This window comes from Bufo gargarizans, chromosome 5 (assembly GCF_014858855.1).
Source record: "Bufo gargarizans isolate SCDJY-AF-19 chromosome 5, ASM1485885v1, whole genome shotgun sequence".
In the NCBI taxonomy this organism is placed as follows: Eukaryota; Metazoa; Chordata; class Amphibia; order Anura; family Bufonidae; genus Bufo; species Bufo gargarizans.
The window spans coordinates 93,499,088-93,521,056 of record NC_058084.1 but is presented as its reverse complement, the minus strand read 5'-3'; the positions used below and the strand labels follow the sequence as shown (position 1 = coordinate 93,521,056).

Sequence of the window (21,969 nt, the reverse complement as noted above, 5' to 3'; positions counted from 1 at the left end):
AGCGGGTGTGTGTGAAGTTATTCTGAATGACCCTATGTGCACCTTCAATATTATATACCCTTTTTGGGATAGATTTCAAATAGCTCTGATATAGCAGAAACCACTAAATTATGAAATTGCTAAATTGGGAATTGTACTTCAACCCAGAACAAAAAATGTGCTTTGACGGACACTAAATATCTTGCCCAGCAACAACAGTACAGCGGTGGGTAACGAGAGATTTAGAGGGAATTAAATTTGAGGCCTAGTATTTAGGCGCTGGGTCACCGGTATGGATTTAGTGACAGAATTAGACTTGGAAATACACAGTAGCGGGTGTGTGTGAAGTTACTCTGAATGACCCTATGTGCACCTTCAATATTATATACCCTTTTTGGGATAGATTTCAAAGAGCTCTGATATAGCAGGAACCACTAAATTATGAAATTGCTAAATTGGGAATTGTATTTCAACCCAGAACAAGAAATGTGCTTGAACGGACACTAAATAACTCGCCCAGCTACAGCACTAGGGACAGATTTAGCTGGATATAAATTTGAGGCCTAGTATTTAGGCGCTGGGTGACAGGTATGGGTTTAGTGACAGAATTAGACTTGGAAATACACAGTAGCGGGTGTGTGTGAAGTTATTCTGAATGACCCTATGTGCACCTTCAATATTATATACCCTTTTAGGGATAGATTTCAAATAGCTCTGATATAGCAGAAACCACTAAATTATGAAATTGCTAAATTGGGAATTGTACTTCAACCCAGAACAAAAAATGTGCTTTGACGGACACTAAATATCTTGCCCAGCAACAACAGTACAGCGGTGGGTAACGAGAGATTTAGAGGGAATTAAATTTGAGGCCTAGTATTTAGGCGCTGGGTCACCGGTATGGATTTAGTGACAGAATTAGACTTGGAAATACACAGTAGCGGGTGTGTGTGAAGTTATTCTGAATGACCCTATGTGCACCTTCAATATTATATACCCTTTTTGGGATAGATTTCAAATAGCTCTGATATAGCAGGAACCACTAAATTATGAAATTGCTAAATTGGGAATTGTACTTCAACCCAGAACAAAAAATGTGCTTTGACGGGCACTAAATAACTTTCCCAGCTACAACAGGACAACGGTAACGAGAGATTTAGAGGGATTTAAATTTGAGGCCTAGTATTTAGGCGCTGGGTGACAGGTATGGGTTTAGTGACAGAATTAGACTTGGAAATACACAGTAGCGGGTGTGTGTGAAGTTATTCTGAATGACCCTATGTGCACCTTCAATATTATATACCCTTTTTGGGATAGATTTCAAATAGCTCTGATATAGCAGAAACCACTAAATTATGAAATTGCTAAATTGGGAATTGTACTTCAACCCAGAACAAAAAATGTGCTTTGACGGACACTAAATATCTTGCCCAGCAACAACAGTACACCGGTGGGTAACGAGAGATTTAGAGGGAATTAAATTTGAGGCCTAGTATTTAGGCGCTGGGTCACCGGTATGGATTTAGTGACAGAATTAGACTTGGAAATACACAGTAGCGGGTGTGTGTGAAGTTATTCTGAATGACCCTATGTGCACCTTCAATATTATATACCCTTTTTGGGATAGATTTCAAATAGCTCTGATATAGCAGGAACCACTAAATTATGAAATTGCTAAATTGGGAATTGTACTTCAACCCAGAACAAAAAATGTGCTTTGACGGGCACTAAATAACTTTCCCAGCTACAACAGGACAACGGTAACGAGAGATTTAGAGGGATTTAAATTTGAGGCCTAGTATTTAGGCGCTGGGTGACAGGTATGGGTTTAGTGACAGAATTAGACTTGGAAATACACAGTAGCGGGTGTGTGTGAAGTTATTCTGAATGACCCTATGTGCACCTTCAATATTATATACCCTTTTTGGGATAGATTTCAAATAGCTCTGATATAGCAGAAACCACTAAATTATGAAATTGCTAAATTGGGAATTGTACTTCAACCCAGAACAAAAAATGTGCTTTGACGGACACTAAATATCTTGCCCAGCAACAACAGTACAGCGGTGGGTAACGAGAGATTTAGAGGGAATTAAATTTGAGGCCTAGTATTTAGGCGCTGGGTCACCGGTATGGATTTAGTGACAGAATTAGACTTGGAAATACACAGTAGCGGGTGTGTGTGAAGTTACTCTGAATGACCCTATGTGCACCTTCAATATTATATACCCTTTTTGGGATAGATTTCAAAGAGCTCTGATATAGCAGGAACCACTAAATTATGAAATTGCTAAATTGGGAATTGTATTTCAACCCAGAACAAGAAATGTGCTTGAACGGACACTAAATAACTCGCCCAGCTACAGCACTAGGGACAGATTTAGCTGGATATAAATTTGAGGCCTAGTATTTAGGCGCTGGGTGACAGGTATGGGTTTAGTGACAGAATTAGACTTGGAAATACACAGTAGCGGGTGTGTGTGAAGTTATTCTGAATGACCCTATGTGCACCTTCAATATTATATACCCTTTTAGGGATAGATTTCAAATAGCTCTGATATAGCAGAAACCACTAAATTATGAAATTGCTAAATTGGGAATTGTACTTCAACCCAGAACAAAAATGTGCTTTGACGGACACTAAATATCTTGCCCAGCAACAACAGTACAGCGGTGGGTAACGAGAGATTTAGAGGGAATTAAATTTGAGGCCTAGTATTTAGGCGCTGGGTCACCGGTATGGATTTAGTGACAGAATTAGACTTGGAAATACACAGTAGCGGGTGTGTGTGAAGTTATTCTGAATGACCCTATGTGCACCTTCAATATTATATACCCTTTTTGGGATAGATTTCAAATAGCTCTGATATAGCAGGAACCACTAAATTATGAAATTGCTAAATTGGGAATTGTACTTCAACCCAGAACAAAAAATGTGCTTTGACGGGCACTAAATAACTTTCCCAGCTACAACAGGACAACGGTAACGAGAGATTTAGAGGGATTTAAATTTGAGGCCTAGTATTTAGGCGCTGGGTGACAGGTATGGGTTTAGTGACAGAATTAGACTTGGAAATACACAGTAGCGGGTGTGTGTGAAGTTATTCTGAATGACCCTATGTGCACCTTCAATATTATATACCCTTTTAGGGATAGATTTCAAATAGCTCTGATATAGCAGAAACCACTAAATTATGAAATTGCTAAATTGGGAATTGTACTTCAACCCAGAACAAAAAATGTGCTTTGACGGACACTAAATATCTTGCCCAGCAACAACAGTACAGCGGTGGGTAACGAGAGATTTAGAGGGAATTAAATTTGAGGCCTAGTATTTAGGCGCTGGGTCACCGGTATGGATTTAGTGACAGAATTAGACTTGGAAATACACAGTAGCGGGTGTGTGTGAAGTTATTCTGAATGACCCTATGTGCACCTTCAATATTATATACCCTTTTTGGGATAGATTTCAAATAGCTCTGATATAGCAGGAACCACTAAATTATGAAATTGCTAAATTGGGAATTGTACTTCAACCCAGAACAAAAAATGTGCTTTGACGGGCACTAAATAACTTTCCCAGCTACAACAGGACAACGGTAACGAGAGATTTAGAGGGATTTAAATTTGAGGCCTAGTATTTAGGCGCTGGGTGACAGGTATGGGTTTAGTGACAGAATTAGACTTGGAAATACACAGTAGCGGGTGTGTGTGAAGTTATTCTGAATGACCCTATGTGCACCTTCAATATTATATACCCTTTTGGGATAGATTTCAAATAGCTCTGATATAGCAGAAACCACTAAATTATGAAATTGCTAAATTGGGAATTGTACTTCAACCCAGAACAAAAAATGTGCTTTGACGGACACTAAATATCTTGCCCAGCAACAACAGTACACCGGTGGGTAACGAGAGATTTAGAGGGAATTAAATTTGAGGCCTAGTATTTAGGCGCTGGGTCACCGGTATGGATTTAGTGACAGAATTAGACTTGGAAATACACAGTAGCGGGTGTGTGTGAAGTTATTCTGAATGACCCTATGTGCACCTTCAATATTATATACCCTTTTTGGGATAGATTTCAAATAGCTCTGATATAGCAGGAACCACTAAATTATGAAATTGCTAAATTGGGAATTGTACTTCAACCCAGAACAAAAAATGTGCTTTGACGGGCACTAAATAACTTTCCCAGCTACAACAGGACAACGGTAACGAGAGATTTAGAGGGATTTAAATTTGAGGCCTAGTATTTAGGCGCTGGGTGACAGGTATGGGTTTAGTGACAGAATTAGACTTGGAAATACACAGTAGCGGGTGTGTGTGAAGTTATTCTGAATGACCCTATGTGCACCTTCAATATTATATACCCTTTTTGGGATAGATTTCAAATAGCTCTGATATAGCAGAAACCACTAAATTATGAAATTGCTAAATTGGGAATTGTACTTCAACCCAGAACAAAAAATGTGCTTTGACGGACACTAAATATCTTGCCCAGCAACAACAGTACAGCGGTGGGTAACGAGAGATTTAGAGGGAATTAAATTTGAGGCCTAGTATTTAGGCGCTGGGTCACCGGTATGGATTTAGTGACAGAATTAGACTTGGAAATACACAGTAGCGGGTGTGTGTGAAGTTACTCTGAATGACCCTATGTGCACCTTCAATATTATATACCCTTTTTGGGATAGATTTCAAAGAGCTCTGATATAGCAGGAACCACTAAATTATGAAATTGCTAAATTGGGAATTGTATTTCAACCCAGAACAAGAAATGTGCTTGAACGGACACTAAATAACTCGCCCAGCTACAGCACTAGGGACAGATTTAGCTGGATATAAATTTGAGGCCTAGTATTTAGGCGCTGGGTGACCGGTATGGATTTAGTGACAGAATTAGACTGGGATATGGCCAAAAAATGAACAGACTATTGCTGGTTAAATGCACTTGGTGTGACAGCTTCACCCTGATGTAGGCTTTAGCCAAAAAACAACCACACCATTGAGGGTTAAATGCACTTGGTGACAGGCGCAGCTTGCCCCTGATTTTGTATATGGCCAAAAAATGAACAGACTATTGCTGGTTAAATGCACTTGGTGTGACAGCTTCACCCTGATGTAGGCTTTAGCCAAAAAACAACCACACCATTGAGGGTTAAATGCACTTGGTGACAGGCGCAGCTTGCCCCTGATTTTGTATATGGCCAAAAAATGAACAGACTATTGCTGGTTAAATGCACTTGGTGTGACAGCTTCACCCTGATGTAGGCTTTAGCCAAAAAACAACCACACCATTGAGGGTTAAATGCACTTGGTGACAGGCGCAGCTTGCCCCTGATTTTGTATATGGCCAAAAAATGAACAGACTATTGCTGGTTAAATGCACTTGGTGTCACAGCTTCACCCTGATGTAGGCTTTAGCCAAAAAACAACCACACCATTGAGGGTTAAATGCACTTGGTCGCAGCTTGTGCTGGCGCACCACAAGACACAAAATGGCCGCCGATCACCCCAGAAAAATGAGACTGACAAACGGTCTGTGCAGCCTAAAAACAGTGAGCAATTGAGGATCAGCAGCTCAATGATCCACAGCTGCAGATCGATCAGTTAATCAAGTCCTTTGGAGGAGTTAATCTGCCTAATCTCGCCCTACTGTCGCAGCCGCAACCTCTCCCTACGCTAATCAGAGCAGAGTGACGGGCGGCGCTATGTGACTCCAGCTTAAATAGAGGCTGGGTCACATGGTGCTCTGGCCAATCACAGCCATGCCAATAGTAGGCATGGCTGTGATGGCCTCTTGGGGCAAGTAGTATGACGCTTGTTGATTGGCTGCTTTGCAGCCTTTCAAAAAGCGCCAAGAAAGCGTCACAAAAGCGCGAAGAAAGCGACGAACACCGAACCCGAACCCGGACTTTTACGAAAATGTCCGGGTTCGGGTCCGTGTCACGGACACCCCAAAATTCGGTACGAACCCGAACTATACAGTTCGAGTTCGCTCATCCCTAGTTATAACGCTTTCTGCTAAAAAAAAAAGAAAGAAAAAAAGGTAAGAACTGTTCTGACCAATACAGTAGTACAGTATATTGTAGCAGCCAAATATTACTTTATATTGAACATGGATTTTAAAATATTTTACACATGCACTCGAAAGGGAGTGAAAACCATACACAGAAGCTATATTTCCGCAATGGTGTCCTGTAGAAGCTGTTGTAGTTACACGTGATATCCTGACACTTTCTCCCAATCATAGAAAAATGGTCCATATCACCATGTAGTTTTGCTGCATTTGTTTTTACACTTTGGATGCAGTAGACATGGGCTTCTGAATGTGTGCACCTGGTATTTCTGTATTGCCCAGGTTTAGGTTCCATCCCAAGGCAAAAATGCACTTTATAAATGTATTTTACAGCAAGTGTAATAGTTTTGGGGGTCTAGTGAGTCTATGAGAACTAGCCCTCATAGAAGTTAGTATGGTTTGGAATATGCTGAATGGGTTCACATTTGTAAAATTAATATTACTGCAATGTCTTTTTTTGTCTCTAATACAGATGGGGAATGGAAGATTTATTTATTTAGCTCCAGTGAAGAAATACAAATTTCAGAAATTCTACAAAATAATCTGCAGTGGAGTATTGTGTTCTATGGAGACAAAGGCAGGTCAAACCCACTGAGACTAGAAGAGCAAAACTTAGATCAGTGGAAGTGGAAGGACCGGCTGACCTACAAGGTATTCTATTAGAAAATGGTTTTTAAAAGATTATTGATTGAAATGTCTTTTAAGTGCCAGTGATATGCAGTATTTTGCTTTCTAAAGATGGACATATTATACCTGTGCTTAATAGTCCAGTTTCAACTTGCATACCCCCTAAGTAGCTCTACCGAATCAAACTTACAGCTCCATAGAGCTGAATTTCGGGATCATTAAATTACACAGGGCCTGGGTACTTAAGCTGAAATACGGATTGTAATACACAGATATAAAATACCCTATAATATACCACTAAACTCATTGTGTGCATTAAGCAAATACTTGTAAACACTTGGAAATATCTTTTTTTATCATACCCCAATTCTTAAAGGTAGCTTCAAGATGCAACAAGCTCGATTAAAGTTTCCATTGTTGGAAGCAATGGACATCTTTGACAAGGGTACCAATTGCAAATACTAATACTAGTGGGTACCCTCAGTTAAAAAAAAGTTGCACTACATTTTGCACTCCAATTTCCATGCTTTTATTTATTTTCAGACTGCCTTATGTCCATTTTATAGCTTGCTCTGAGGTTCACACTTGGCTTCTGTGGGCATATCTATCTCAGTAAGACCTGATTCACATAACAGTATTTTCCATCTGTTTGTTATTCATGTGTGCAATGGACAGAACAAAGAAAATACATGGACCCATTAACATCAGTAGTACAGTTCACACATCAGAGAAATTCATAGTATGCATGTTTTTTTTATATTTTTTGTTACATTTTCATTCATTCAAGTGTGTTGGTGCAGAAAAAAAAAAACGGACGCACATGGATGTCATACAGACATCTACCCTGAATGACTTATGTCCATTGTTTGTACACATCTGAATCAGGCCTAATTCATGCTGTATCCGTGTGTCCAGTATGCTGCGGTCTTTCCCAGCTCCCATGTATCAGCATTCTTGAAGTTATTTATCCTTTTAATTCAAATGCAGTTTATATGCTTTCTGTATTCCACCCTGCAGACTCTGGGTTCTTTTCTCCCTAAAACAGATTGTCTCACTGTACTGTGTACACCTTCATGTGAGCCTCTGAGAAGTGAGAGCTGAGGATGGGAGTGGTAGTGGTCCTAATGATAATGTGTCACGATATATTCCCTCAGGCCGTCACTCCCTGAGAATGGTGCAGTGAAGGAGGGGTACCCTGTAACTGTGGGTCTCCTTGCAGACTCTGGGTGCTTTTCTCCCTAATAAAGCTTAGCTCATTTTGCTGTGCACACCTGCAGCGAGCCCCTGAGGAGTCAGAGCAGAGGATTAGATTGGTAGTGGCCCTGATGATGATGTGTCACGGTGTACTACCTCAGGCCGTCACTCCCTGAGAATAGTGCAGTGAACAAGGGGTACCCTGTAGCTGGGGATCTCCTTGCAGACGTTAAGTGCTTTTCTCCCTAATACAGCTTGGCTTACTTTGCTGTGTACATCAGCAGCGAGCCCCTGAGCAGTCAGAGGAGAGGATAAGAGTGGTAGTGGCCCTGATGATGATCTGTCATGGTGTACTCCCTCAGGCTGTTGCTCCCTGGGGTTGGTGCCATGAAACACACGCACCCTGTGTCCCCTCGGGGCACTCCCTATTAGCTATGATTCTCCTTGCCTAATGGTAGTTTTGGGGTGACATTGATGTTAAAGAGGACCTTTCATCGGTCCAAACATTGTGAACTAAGTGTCATGATCTGTACAGCGGCGCCCAGGGATCTCACTGCACTTACTATTATCCCTGGGCACCTCTCCATTCTCCTGCTATGCCCTCTGGTATGTTCCGTCACTTGGTTATAGTAGGCGGTGTTATGCCCTGATCTGACTATGTGCGGAGGTCTGCCAGATTAGCAGCACGTGTTTAGTTTTTTGTTTTGTTTTGGAGTCGTGCTAGATCCGCCTCCCTTCAGATGCACTGGGTGGGGTCGTTGGTTTAAATTGCTTCCACTCCCAGTGTTCTCTGCAGGTTATAGCTTCTGTCTGGCTTTGGAAGCAAGGAAGAAAGGATTGGCTGTTCCTGCTCAGATAAGATAAGTTGTTTTTTGATTTCTTGTGTTTTTGCTGTCTAGGCTGTTTGAGTTACGTCTGTCCCCTCCAGTCTGCCCCTATTCCCCTTTCACCATCTCAGGGATTCTAGGGTATTTTCAGCCCAGGCACGAGGACACATTATTCCCATCTTAAGGTTCTGAATGTGGGCATAGCAGTATAGGGAGAGCTGTTAGGGATTTGCTAGGAGGTGACCTTATCCCCAGCTTCTCGCCTAGAAACTTGTTTGTGTATCTGATATCTTGACATTATAACCCACCCATACTTTGACTGCCATTGCTCAGCGGTTTTGTGATGGCATCAATTAATGCGCTAGTTGACCACATGCAGGGATTATCCCTAGAGGTTGCGGATCTGCGTAGTTCGGTCACACGGTGTCAGAATGCACTGGCATCAGGTGCAGGTCAAATTTGTGGGGAGCCTAAAGTCGCTCTTCCTGATAGATTTGCAGGGGGTACGGATGACTTTATCCGCTTTAGAGAGTCATGCAAGTTGTATCACGATACAACACGATACTGTCCTTGCTGGACATCCTGGTGGTAAGTCCACCTGTGACCTTGTGTCCCAGAGGTTCTGGTGGCCCGGGTTACGTAAGAGCATTGAGGATTATGTGGCAGCTTGTGAAACCTGTGCACGGTCAAAGGTTGCTCATACTCGACCGGCTGGTTCACTTCTTCCTTTGTCTATTCCGTCTCGTCCTTGGACGCACTTGTCTATGGACTTTATTATGGATCTGTCAAGTTCCTCCGGGAAAACAGTAATTTTGGTGGTAGTTGACCGTTTTAGTAAAATGGCTCACTTTATATCATTAACTAGTCTGCCTAATGCCAAGACTCTTGCGCAGATTTTTGTTGATAATATTGTGAAATTGCATGGTATTCCTTTGGATGTGGTCTCTGATAGGGGCACGCAGTTTGTCTCCAGGTTTTGGAGGGCGTTCTGCTCTCGGCTTGGCATTCAACTTTCGTTCTCTTCGGCCTTTCATCTGCAGTCAAATAGACAGACAGAGCGTACTAATCAAAACCTGGAGACCTACTTGAGGTGCTTTGTGGCTGAGAATCAGGAGGACTGGTCCTCATTATTGTCCCTAGCAGAGTTTGCTTTGAATAACTGTAGGCAGGAGTCCACGGGTAAGTTGCCATTTTTTGGCGCATACGGTTTTCATCCTCAGTTTGGTACCTTTTCTGGGACTAGTTTCTCTGGGATGCCAGAGGAGGAGAGCATTTCTTCTGCCTTGTCTTCTATCTGGCAGAGGATCCAAGTGAATTTGGAGATGATGGGTGAGAGGTATAAGCGAATGGCTGACAAGAGACGTGTGACTGGTCCGGACCTGTGTGTGGGTGATCTGGTGTGGTTGTCCACTAAAAATATTAAACTGAGTGTTCTATCTTGGAAACTGGGTCCAAGATTTATTGGTCCATACAAAATATCTGCGGTGATCAATCCAGTAGCGTTTCGGCTGGATCTTCCGCAGACTTGGAGGATCCATGATGTGTTCCACAGGTCTTTACTGAAAAAATATGTGAAACCGGTGGAACCATCGCCATTGCCCCCTTCTCCTGTTCTGGTCGATGGAAATTTAGAGTTCAAGATCTCCAGGGTTCTCGACTCTAGAGTTTTTCGGGGTTCCCTTCAGTACTTGGTACACTGGAGGGGATACGGCCCTGAGGAAAGGATGTGGGTTCCGGTGCTGGATGTCAGTGCCAGCCAACTTGTGAGGGCTTTTCACAGCTCCCACCCGGATAAGGTTTGTCTGGGGTGTCCGGAGGTTACCCATAGAAGGGGGGGGTACTGTCATGCCCTGCTCTGACTATGTGCAGAGGTCTGCCAGATTAGTAGCACGTGTTTAGCTTTTTGTTTTGGAGTCGTGCTAGATCTGCCTCCCTTCAGGTGCACTGGGTAGGGTCGTTGGTTTAAGTTGCTTTCACTCCCAGTGTTCCGTGTGGGTTATAGCTTCTGTCTGGCTTTGGAAGCAAGGAAGGAACGATTGGCTGTTCCTGCTCAGATAAGATAAGTTGGTTTCTGATTTCTTGTTGTTTGCTGTCTAGGCTGTTTGAGTTACGTCTGTCCCCTCCAAGTTTGAGGGAGCAGTCTGCCCCTATTCCCCTTTCACCATCTCAGGGATTCTAGGGTATTTTCAGCCCAGGCACGAGAACACATTATTCCCACCTTAAGGGTCTGAATGTGGGCATAGCAGTATAGGGAGAGCTGTTAGGGATTTGCTAGGAGGTGACCTTATTCCCAGCTTCTCGCCTAGAAACTTGTTTGTGTATCTGATATCTTGTCCGCCGTGACAGGCGGAGACTTAGGGGACTTGGTTATAGTAGGAGGAGACTGCCCTTGTTCTCCTGGGTGTCTCCTTCTCCCAGGCTATAGCGCAGGCCAATCGCAGCACAGAGCTCACAGCCTAGGAGTTTTTTTTCTCCCAGGCTGTGAGCTCTGCACTGCGATTGGCCAGCGCTACACCCTGGTAGAAGGAGATGCCCAGGAGAACAAGGGCAGTCTCATCCTACTGTAACCAAGAGACCGAACATACCGGAGGGCATAGAATGAGAACGAAGCGGCGCCCAGGGATAATAGTAAGTGCAGTGAGATCCCTGGGCACCGCTGTTCAGATCATGATACTTAGTTCACAATGTTTGGACCGATGAAAGGTCCTCTTTAAATGTCCATATGGGTGCAAACAGAGCTTGAAATGAAAATGCAATGGTCAGCGTGTGGTGTTAGGGGAATCAGTAAAGAGGCCAGATTGAGCTTAACAAAAGTCTGTCTTTACTGTGCACCAAATAGGAGTTGTAGTACATCCAGCAATTATCTGTACATTGTGCAAATTCCACCCAGATGCTCAACCAGGAGCTAAGTAAGTAGTTTTCAGCATTGGCCCTCTGATTACTCTTTCTCTTGCTACAGTCTCTAATACTGGGATCTCTGACTAGCAACCATAATATATAAAAATGTCCACAATTCACATAGGTGTGTGGTTCCATTAGTACGACTGGTAAAATTATACCTGAAGTGTTCAGGGTGTCTGAACTCATTATCCCTCCACTGCAGCAGTGCCTGAGCATGGTGTACGCTGATCACCTTGCTGACTAAAATATTGTAGCCCTAATGTTAAATCCACTAATCTGGGGTAGCCTCGGGTGTCTTAATTTGTTTCCCAATGCAGCAGCAAAGTCTGTAATACTGGATACCTTGCTGACTGACATTATAGCCATAAAAATTCTTCGAAATCTAGTCTCTCTTTATGATGGACAAATGGGGATCTGTTAGTCTCCAAAAGCATTGCTAAATGCCTGAGAAGAGGAGAAAATACTGTCTGATCCCACTTCCTCCAGGCCCATTTTCACACTCCCTAGCACAACTAGAATCTTCTCCTGTAACTAGAGGGAGGGACCAGCCCACAATCTCAGCTCCAGAGAGGGCTAGGACAGGATAGTTAACTCTGACAATGCCTGTCTCATGCTTATGCAAACTGGGTGTGTGTAGCATTACATAGCAGTATTTAACATAACATTACAGTACAGTACATTACCAAACAATTGCAGATGCCCCTGTCCACTGGGTAGTATACACCCCTACTGAAAGGAAAACCATCCTTGGGTTGGTGCTTGGATCCATCTGTGGTAGTACAGCGCATACTCCCAAAGACACAGATCTCCGCTGGCTCTCTCAACTAGCTATGTTGTGGAGCGAAAGAGAGTCAAGGGCATATGCACAACATTCAGTATGAACAGTAATGCCTAAGCCTTGTCTAACTACCAAAGTGGCATCAAATTAAGGCTCCATGTGATGGTCTAGGACATAGCAGTGTTACCTATCTAACTAGCTAATATATATAGAAAAGTCCATTTAAAGTGTAAATAAGAACAAGTCCTAGATTGGTGGCTCTGTTGATGCAAGAGTCCCAGAAATACAATACCAAGTCACACATTGCCCTGCAGATGTAACATTTGAGTCCATTCCTTGGATACCTGACTTAGAAGGTTTCATAACTGTATCTCAGGTGGTTTGATTTAACCTGAACATTAAAGGTGGAGTCCTTTAAAGTTGGAGACACTAGGGTGCACATAGTAGGGCCAACAGCACACATAACACAAACAAGGACCAATTTGTCTCTCCCTTAGATGACCTTTCTCCAATGTTTCTTTTAAGCAACACAAAGAGCTCCAGGCCGGGTCTGAACGCATGTCCTCTTTCTTGTCAGCATCCAGATTCTCAGAGCTCACTATCGTGCTCTCTGCAGCTGTAACTCCTCTGAAGACCTCCTGTGGTGGGAACAGGAACTGCAGGCCGAGTTTCTAGCAGGGGTTCTTGCAGCCCATCTTCGTCTTTAGCCCACTGCACAACCGCAGCCCAGCTGGAAAGGGAGGCCCGATAAGACACCTCCTGGGCCAGATGGCAGAGAAAAAGCCACAGCTGAGACCACTGCCTCAGCAGGTACAGATCGTGGTGATGCGGTGATGTGCCTGTGAGCTTCAATGTCACTTTAACAGATTACGTCATTAATATACATAACCACTGATCTACATAAATCAAACCTACAACAACTTCTAATTGGACAAAAGTTTCTTATCATGACTACTTCATGCGGAAATAATTTGTTCCTTGGACCTACCATTAATCCAGTCCAATTTCAGTACCAAGTTCCATTTTTCTTTCCAAGGAGCCATATGGGACATAAAACTGAAAGTGGGTCCATTAATTTATCACCTATCCAACACCATGAATCGAACATGATCTTATAAATGCTAATAGCCTACTTCAATTTCAATAGACAAGTACATTTATCCTAGCCCAACATTACATCATGACCCTTTTAATTAATCTCTATTTTATTAGCAAAAGTACATCAATATAATTCCCTAACCAAGCTATTTCTTCACTTTAACTCTTTACTAATCTCCTTTCTGAGATGAGAAAACACAATGTCTGCCTAAAACCATGGCAGACCATCAGATCTAATCTGGATTCTCCAACACAGGACATGTCATAGAGCCCACCACCCCACCAAACTCAGGGGAAAGGGCCTTGGTCACTCTGGCTGAGCACCAAAGATCTTATGTGCAGATGGGAGAAACTTCCAGAAGGTCAACCATCACTGTAGCACTCTGCCAATCTGGACGTTATGGCAGAGTGTCCAGAAAGAAGCCTCTCCTCAGTAAAATATACACAGAGTTTGCAAAAAAAAAGCATCTAAATGACTCTCAAACTGTGAGAAACAAAATTCTCTGGTCTGATTGAACTTTTTGGTCTCAATTCTAAGTGTCATGTCTGGAGGAAACTATCCACTGCTCATTACCTGCTCAACATAATCTCTACAGTGAAGCATAGTGGTGGCAACTTCATGCTGTGGGGGTGTTTTTCAGTGGCTGGGACAGGGAGACTGGTCAGCGTTGATGTAAGGCTAAAAGGAGCAAAGCACAGAGTTATTCTTAATAAAGACTGGCCCACAGACTTAGCTGAATGTTTACCTTCCAAAATAACAATGACAGCACACAGCCAAGAAAACACAGAAGTGGCTTAAGGACAACTCTGTGAATGTGTGTGAATGGCCCAGCCAGAGCCCCGACTTAAATCAAACATCTCTGTAGAGACCTCAAAATGACTGTCCCCAGCCAACCTGAAAGGATCTGCAGAGAAGAATGGCAGAAAATCCCCAAATCCAGGTGTGCAAACCTTGTGGCATCATAACCAAGAGGACTGGAGGCTGTAATTGTTGCCAAAGGTTCTTCAACTAAGTAATGAGTATAGGATCTGAATACTGTAGGAAGGTACAAGGGGTCATCATTGATGCAAGGTATGTGTCACCGAGATTCCTGGCCTCGGTGAAGTAACAGCCGGTATTTTCATGTGTCAGCGGCAGCTAATGCTGATTGACACTTTTGCTATTTAATATGGCTGTAAATAGCTGATCCGGGACGACTCTTATTGGGAGTAGTCAAAGTGCTGGGTGGGTGACTACTCCCCACGTTCCAGGCTGGGTTTTGACAGCACCTGGCTATCCCTAAACAGGCAGCTGGGCTCAGCAGCAGAGAACACCAACCCTGCAGAGTGTTTTTTGTTTGACCTTATGTGTGAATAAACACGGACATTTGAATTGCGAACTTGTACTTTGCAGAGTCCGGTTGAAACTATACCGGGTATTCGAGGCTCAGGGACAAGCCATCTCGGAAGAAATGCAGCTAATGCTACAACTAGAAGTCATTAAGGAGTCCAAAAGTGAATGGGCCAGTCCAATAGTCTTTATTCCCAAGCCAGACGGGATGTTATGGTTCTGTAGCGATTTCCGCAACCAAATTTGATGCCTATCCCATGCCTCGGGTGGATGAGCTTATTGAGAGGTTAGGCCAAGCCCTGTATTTTTCTGTTTTAGAGCTCACCAAAGGGTACTGGCAGGTACCCTTAACAGAGGCTGCCAAAGAAAAAACTGCCTTAATCACACCATAGGGGCTTTATTAGTATATGGTGTTACCCTTTGGTCTGCACCGCGCCCCCGCCACCTATCAGCGGGTCATGGACAATGCGTCAACGCAGCGTCGGCTTACCTGGACGATATTGTCATCCACAGTACCGACTGGGAAAGCCACCTACCCAAGGTACAGGCTGTAGAGGACTGCCTTTGAAAGGCTGGACTAAGAGCTGACCCAAAAAAATTTGCCGTTGGGTTAGATGAATTGAAATACCTGGGGTATGTAATTGGATGTGGAGTCATCAAATCCCAAGTGAACAAAATAGAGGCGATACGGAATTGGCCCCGACCTATCACTACTAGTCAAGTAAAGTCGTTCTTGGGAATGGTGGGATATTATATGAGGTTTGTCCCCCACTTTGCTACGGTGGCCACACCCTTGACAGGGCTCTTGAAGGGACGCAAGTCCGTAACTGTTCACTGGGATGATCAGGTGGAAAAGGCTTTCTCCGCTTTGAAGTCGGCCTTGTGTGGGTCCCCGGTTTTGGTGATGTCCGACTTCAAAAGGGAGTTTATAGTACAGACCGATGCCTCTGAAGTAGGCCTCAGTGCTGTACTGTCTCAGGAAGTCAACGGGGAGGAGCATCCCGTTGTATTCCTCAGCTATAAGCTTACTGCAGCCGAGACCAGGTACAGTATAGTGGAGCGAGAGTGCCTGGCTATCAAGTGGGCATTAGAATATCTCCGCTACTATTTGTTGGGGAGAAAATTCCGCCTGGTGACTGACCACTCCCCTCTCAAATGGATGAGCCAGACCAAGGACAGAAATGCCCAGGTCACCTGGTGGTTTCTCTCTTTGCAAAACTTAAAGTTTTCGGTGGAACACAGTGTCACGGATGGTGTTGCAAAAAACAAGAAGTAACACATAAAGATCTGACTGACTAGATCCTAAACTAAGGAACAAAAGGGTGAGCCCTATTAAATTCCTAGAGCTCTCCCTGACTGCTCAGCCCATGCAAAGATCTCTGTGATAGAAAGTTGCATGTCCACGTACCTAGACTGAGTGACACCTGAAAACCCTATAATAGTGAGGGGACACGACCATCGGCTCCCTGCACTTAATACGAAGGGAGTCAGGGTCACCTAGAATCAAGCCAACAGGAAGACACAAATAAAGGGATAGACTTATCTGAGAAACCAGCAGTAGCAAACTTCTAGCAGTGAGCACAATCCAGGAAGTAGTATAAACCGCAAAGTGAGGCAGTATGGGAGGGGATATAAAGGGAGGCAATCACTGCTAATAGATGACAGCTGGGAGAGGGAGAAGAGATGTCAAAGCGAAACCAAAAAAGAACATCATGCAGGAGGTACTGAAGAACGTCTGTCAGAACTTCTCAGAGATCTGGCGGTGACACACAGGGCAGGCCGGTTACAGGGAAATGCCCTGTTGCGGGTATACTGTCTAGAGTGTGTTCACCCCCTCAGGGTTGAACAAAGGGGGGGTATTTAGGAAGGTACAAGGGTCATTATTGATGGTAGGTATGTGTCACCAATGTTCCTGGCCTCGGTGAAGTAAGAGCCGGTATTTTCATGTGTCAGTGGCAGCTAATGCTGATTGACACTTTTTCTTTTTAGTATGGCTGTAAATAGATGGCTCTTATTGGGAGTAGTCAAAGTGCTGGGTGGGTGACTACTCTCTACTCAGTGTGAACAAACACCAACTCTGCAAAGAGCATTTTTTGTTTGAGCTTATGTGTGAATAAACACAGACATTTGAATTACGAACTTGTACTTTGCCTCTGTACTGCACCCGCTTATCCCAAATACCAGAGCAAATCCCCACAATACTTAAAGGGGTATTCCGGTTACCATAAATATAACTTATGTTTTAGACTAATTCATCATCAATAATTACCTAATATAATGTAAGTTTCACATATTTGCCGTTCAGTAGTTATAAAAGAAGTTTTCTTCCTCTGCTACCCACTGTGTTTGCTCATAAATTACCATGGCATTGACCTGTAGTTCTGAGCCTTTGTTAGGTCGAGCATGCTCAGTGTGTTACTATGAATTCTCTAGCAAAACCTCTTGTGAAACAAAGGGAGTGTTAGTGTGCTGGTGATTACTGAGAAGAGGGGGCGTGACTGGGCTGTGTATATCAGGCAGCCAATCAATAAACATCAACACTCACAGCAGGAATCCTAGGGATCGGTGGGATTGTAGTTTTGTGAGGGAAGATCAGGCGCCATGATACTCTCACACAGGAGCTAGACAAATGGATTGCAAGGTAAATTGAAACTCTGGTTATATGTGTAGGTATGGGTTCTAGTTAGGTCACAAATTGTAGCCTTAATGCAGTTTTTCTAAAATTAAATAACCCTTTAAGTCAGTCAGTGTAATATTTTAGTTTTTCCTTTTCAATAAATTAGCAAAAATTTTGAACATTCTGTTTCCACTTTTTCATTGTGAGGCATTGTGAGTGCAGAATGATGGGGAAAAATTAAAAAATTTTAAAATTCTAGCACAATGTCACAATTCCTGTTTGGCTCTTTTTACGGAGAGGAAAAAAAAAATGTAAAGCGGATATGAATGCACATAATATATATATATATATATCTTGTTTTCATGGCCACATTTCTCAAACAACTGTTTCTCTGTTCTCAAAGCTCTGGCAAAATGCTCATTGTACAGGAGTGCTTCCGCTCAATCGAAGTCCTCCACCCAATCCAGCTGCTGGTCCCTGGTCACCAGTTTTGCATCACTGTCCAAACCTATTCAGTATCACAACATCTTTACTGGTTGATGTTTTAGAAAGCTGCATGTGTCCATAGCTCCCGATCAAACGCAATATCACATATTTGTAAATTGATAAGTAAATACCGGTATTCACAAAAAAAGGGTTATTATTACCTAGCACTAGGAGCACTGCCGACCTGAACCATTATTAATGCTATAATTGGCATCACAGTGTCGGCAAAGTTGTTTTACCATATCAGTAGACTGTAGGTCAGGCATGACATGGTAATGCTATCAATTTGTGTTATCAGCTACACACCAGCACTAATGGAAACATTTGCCTTTTTGTTTTTCTAGGTAAATCTTTCACATGATCTAGGAGACTTATTTAAAGTGAGGCTGGGCACTGTGAACTGGCATGAAGATCTGGGCCGGTTATCTTTGCACCACTTAAATATGCAGAATACAAGAACCTTGGATACGTTTAACCAGTCAATAAATAAAACACTTCCTCTTTCATTAAGTGGAGACAAATGGATTGAAGTCCCCGTAGAATGGCCTCTAAGAGCCTCCCTTTCTGGTATGTTCAGAGTAAACTATTATGTGCTTCATTCTAGGCTTACCTAAAGTAGCTCATGTAAAGAAAGAAGGAAAAGTACTCCTATCATAACGTTTGTGGTCATCTACATAACATTTATGTAAAACACATAAAAATATATAATACTGTATGTGTAAAGTCTTTATTTATTTTTTTCTAGAATGGGTTTTAGTGGCCACATTTTAATAGAAGTTATATTGCCAAAAAATTGCCAAATTAATGTTTTGTATCTGGACTTTTAGTTACTGTAAAGTTTTTTAATGGAAGAATAATGGTCCCAAATAGTTTTTTTCATGGTTTAGAATGGACTGGGAGATAAAGACAGACCGAGTTTGCATGTGTGGCAGGCTGACAAGTCATGGGATCAGGCCCGGCTGCTCATTGACCTCATTTAGACTTCAGTGTATTAGATGTGCTTCGCGGTAACCCGTCAAGTCTCTTTTCTACCCCTCATTACCAATACTGGCAAAGGTCATGCAGTTCAGCAACCTTTTAAAATGTGGGAACAGTCAATCATCATGCTGCCTCTTAATTCCAACATGGGTTCTCAAATCCAACCCCACTGAGCCTTTTAAGGGTCACACAGCCACTGAGGAAGGAGTAGAGAATACTCCAAAATGTGTCTGGTATTTGCGCTAATATATAACTTCACTGGTGCACTTTTTCACTTTTTGATTTAAGAACTGAGTATCCTCTTAACGTTATCTGATCGGCCTGCAAGCACTGCAACCATTCAGGATATATTGGAGCCAGCATATGGCCGGACTGCCCATGCCTGAGACTCAGTGTGAGAAAGCTGAACAGTGGGATAATAGCGCGTGCACCACCATGATGCATAACAAGTGAGGAGGTGGTAAGGAGCGCTTTGCACTACCCCAGCAGAGACTATTTAAATCCCATTTTAATACTTTTACCTAACAAGTCACTAACAGAGTGCTTATGAAATGTCAACACTCAATCTGTGATATTTCAATGCAGTATAGTGCCCTGTACATGGCCAACACTATGATAGAAATGAAAGAAATGCCTATTCTTGTCTGCAATTGTGGACAAGAATAGGACATGCTCTATTTTTTACGGGGCCGTGGAACAGAACTACAGATGCGGACACCACACAGTGTGCTGTCCGCATCTTTTGCGGCCCCATCTAAACAAGTAGTGCGACACCCGTTCCATAAAATTGCGGAACTGATGGTGACCCAGAAATATAGTCATGTGAATGGACCCTTAAGGTTCAGACTTAACCTATTTTTGGGAAAGTGAGTGGTATTTGTGGCTCCCTATTCAAGGATGGTAGAAGGAAACAAGAGCACACAGTGGTAATTAGAATTGCAGTCTTTATTGAACTCACATGAGACAGCAAACTTGGTTGTCACAAAGTTTTCTCAAGAGTCAACTGGCTTAATGGTTTAGTCCCACATGAATCTACAAGCCTAGTGGTCTTCCTTTGAGTGCCTGAGCTTGATTGGAGGCAGCAGGTTTAGTATCCAAAATTTCAGTGGCAACAAACTTACTTGCTCCACTAGCAAAGTGCTTGGGTACTTCCTTTCCTCTGACAACACACTCCAGTGAGGCTCTCTTTCTCTCTCCTAGCATAGCACACACCTTTGATGGACATTGAGAAATTTGGAGTCTCCTTCTGTCACGGTAGGTGAGGGAAGGGAAGCAAACCAAATACAACAAAAGCAATAAAACACCAGGCTAGGCCCCAACGCTAGAGAACAGGGAAAAGTCACCACCTGACAATCCCTGAACCTTTCCCTGACTGCTGACAACATGAGCAAATCCTTAAGGTGGAAGTGCTCATGCGCTGGAACCTAAGCCTAGCTGAAACTGTAAAAAAAAAACTCAGCTAGGGAGCTGGAGATAAGACGACCAGTTCCTAGCGCTAGGTGCAGGAACCAGTGTCTTCCTGCAGCCTAGCCAGAACACACAACAAAAGTTGGAGTAGGACTTAGCTTAAGAGTGACGGGGAGCAGGAGATCCACCAAACACCAGCTGAGAACTCCAGAAGCAAATATAAACCGCAAGGGCTATAGTGAGATGCGGGTATAAATAGCACCACTAAATAGCTAATGAGCAGAACCTGTGGGGAGGTGGGATCCTGACCAAAACAACAACAAAGAAAAACAGAGCAATCTGTCAGATAGACCCACGTGCAGCAAGTCTGTCAGATCTTCCCAGGCCTCTCACAGGGCAGGGCGTGACACCTTCTCAGTGTAATTAAAATGGCTGTCATAGGCCATGGTCACTCTTCACATTGCACACTCTGCACACTTAACTTAGGCATTTCTACAGGCGCCTCAACAGGTCACAATACCTCTCCCTGCAACATACTCCATGATCACTGTATGTGCACTCCACACCGTCTCTGCTTGCCAGAGCCAGTATGGTACTTTCTACTTTAACATTTCTCTACTTGTGCCAATTTAACTGTTCTGTTCCTCCTGAGCTGGATAGCCATAGTTCTTCTGAAACTCATGGGTGCCAGGACTAGGAAGTGCCACTCAGCTGCCCCTGCTAAATACTCACCTTCTCTGCTGCAAGTATTGCTACAACTATGTCACACACCTCTACTTGATCGCTAACTACCTCACAGTGAGCGACTGGTCCTCTCTTTATACAGTATCAGTAGTTGAGGCATCTTCCAGTGCGTATTCTGACCACAAGATTCTCTGAGGCACTCCTACTTACAGTATGCTTTCTCAAGAACATGCTACACAGCACAAGGTCTTAGGAGTGACACACTGACCTCTGATCTGCCAACCTGTGTAGTTTTCCTAAGTTCACAGTCTGTTTTACATCAAAAACAGTTTACATTATATGCAATTGCAGCACCCATTAGCATTCTGAGGCTGTATGACTTAACCAGACATAGCTACGCATAACAGGCCACCTGTGGCATCGCTTCAGTAAACATTTTAAACATAGTCTTAATATACAGGTTGTTCAACCCAAAGTAGTGCACACATCACTTAGTATCTCACTTACAGTGAGTGGCATATGGCACATCACATAGGCATATCAAAATGGCATATCATACATTGTATACTTAAGTACATAAAATAAATACGAGCAAAATACGTTCCTTAATTATCTATAAATATTTTTTAATGTGTCATGATTAAAATATATCAATAAATACAAAATAGTAGGGAATACAATAGATTAATGACACTTAAAAATGCCTCATGATTCTATATACAGAAATGACTAATCAGAGTCTAAAATCCACATCACCTTAACACAATGGATATAATAATAACAGGAGGCTCCAGGGAATTAAGAGTGTCAGAACACAACTAACGGGAGGTAATCATATAAACCTTCTAGATAGTGGTGGACACATCAAATGCCTAAGCCTAACTGCCTGTAACTGGGTAACCCTATTTCCAACAGTGTTAGAGATGAAAGCGCAAGGATAAGGCTACTGAAATGTATTGAAAAACATACCTGTAGTGCTGT

General features: G+C 42.9%; 1 protein-coding gene across 1 annotated transcript in view; it reads left to right on the top strand.

The window, feature by feature from the left end:
- The window catches only part of RP1 (RP1 axonemal microtubule associated), a 659,535-nt gene that overhangs the window by 549,887 nt on the left and 87,679 nt on the right, over nucleotides 1-21,969 (top strand). The window contains exons 54-55 of the mRNA XM_044295389.1: nucleotides 6,534-6,712; nucleotides 18,264-18,486. Coding sequence (XP_044151324.1) covers nucleotides 6,534-6,712; nucleotides 18,264-18,486 — 402 coding nt within the window. The remainder of the gene's footprint in view (nucleotides 1-6,533; nucleotides 6,713-18,263; nucleotides 18,487-21,969) is intronic.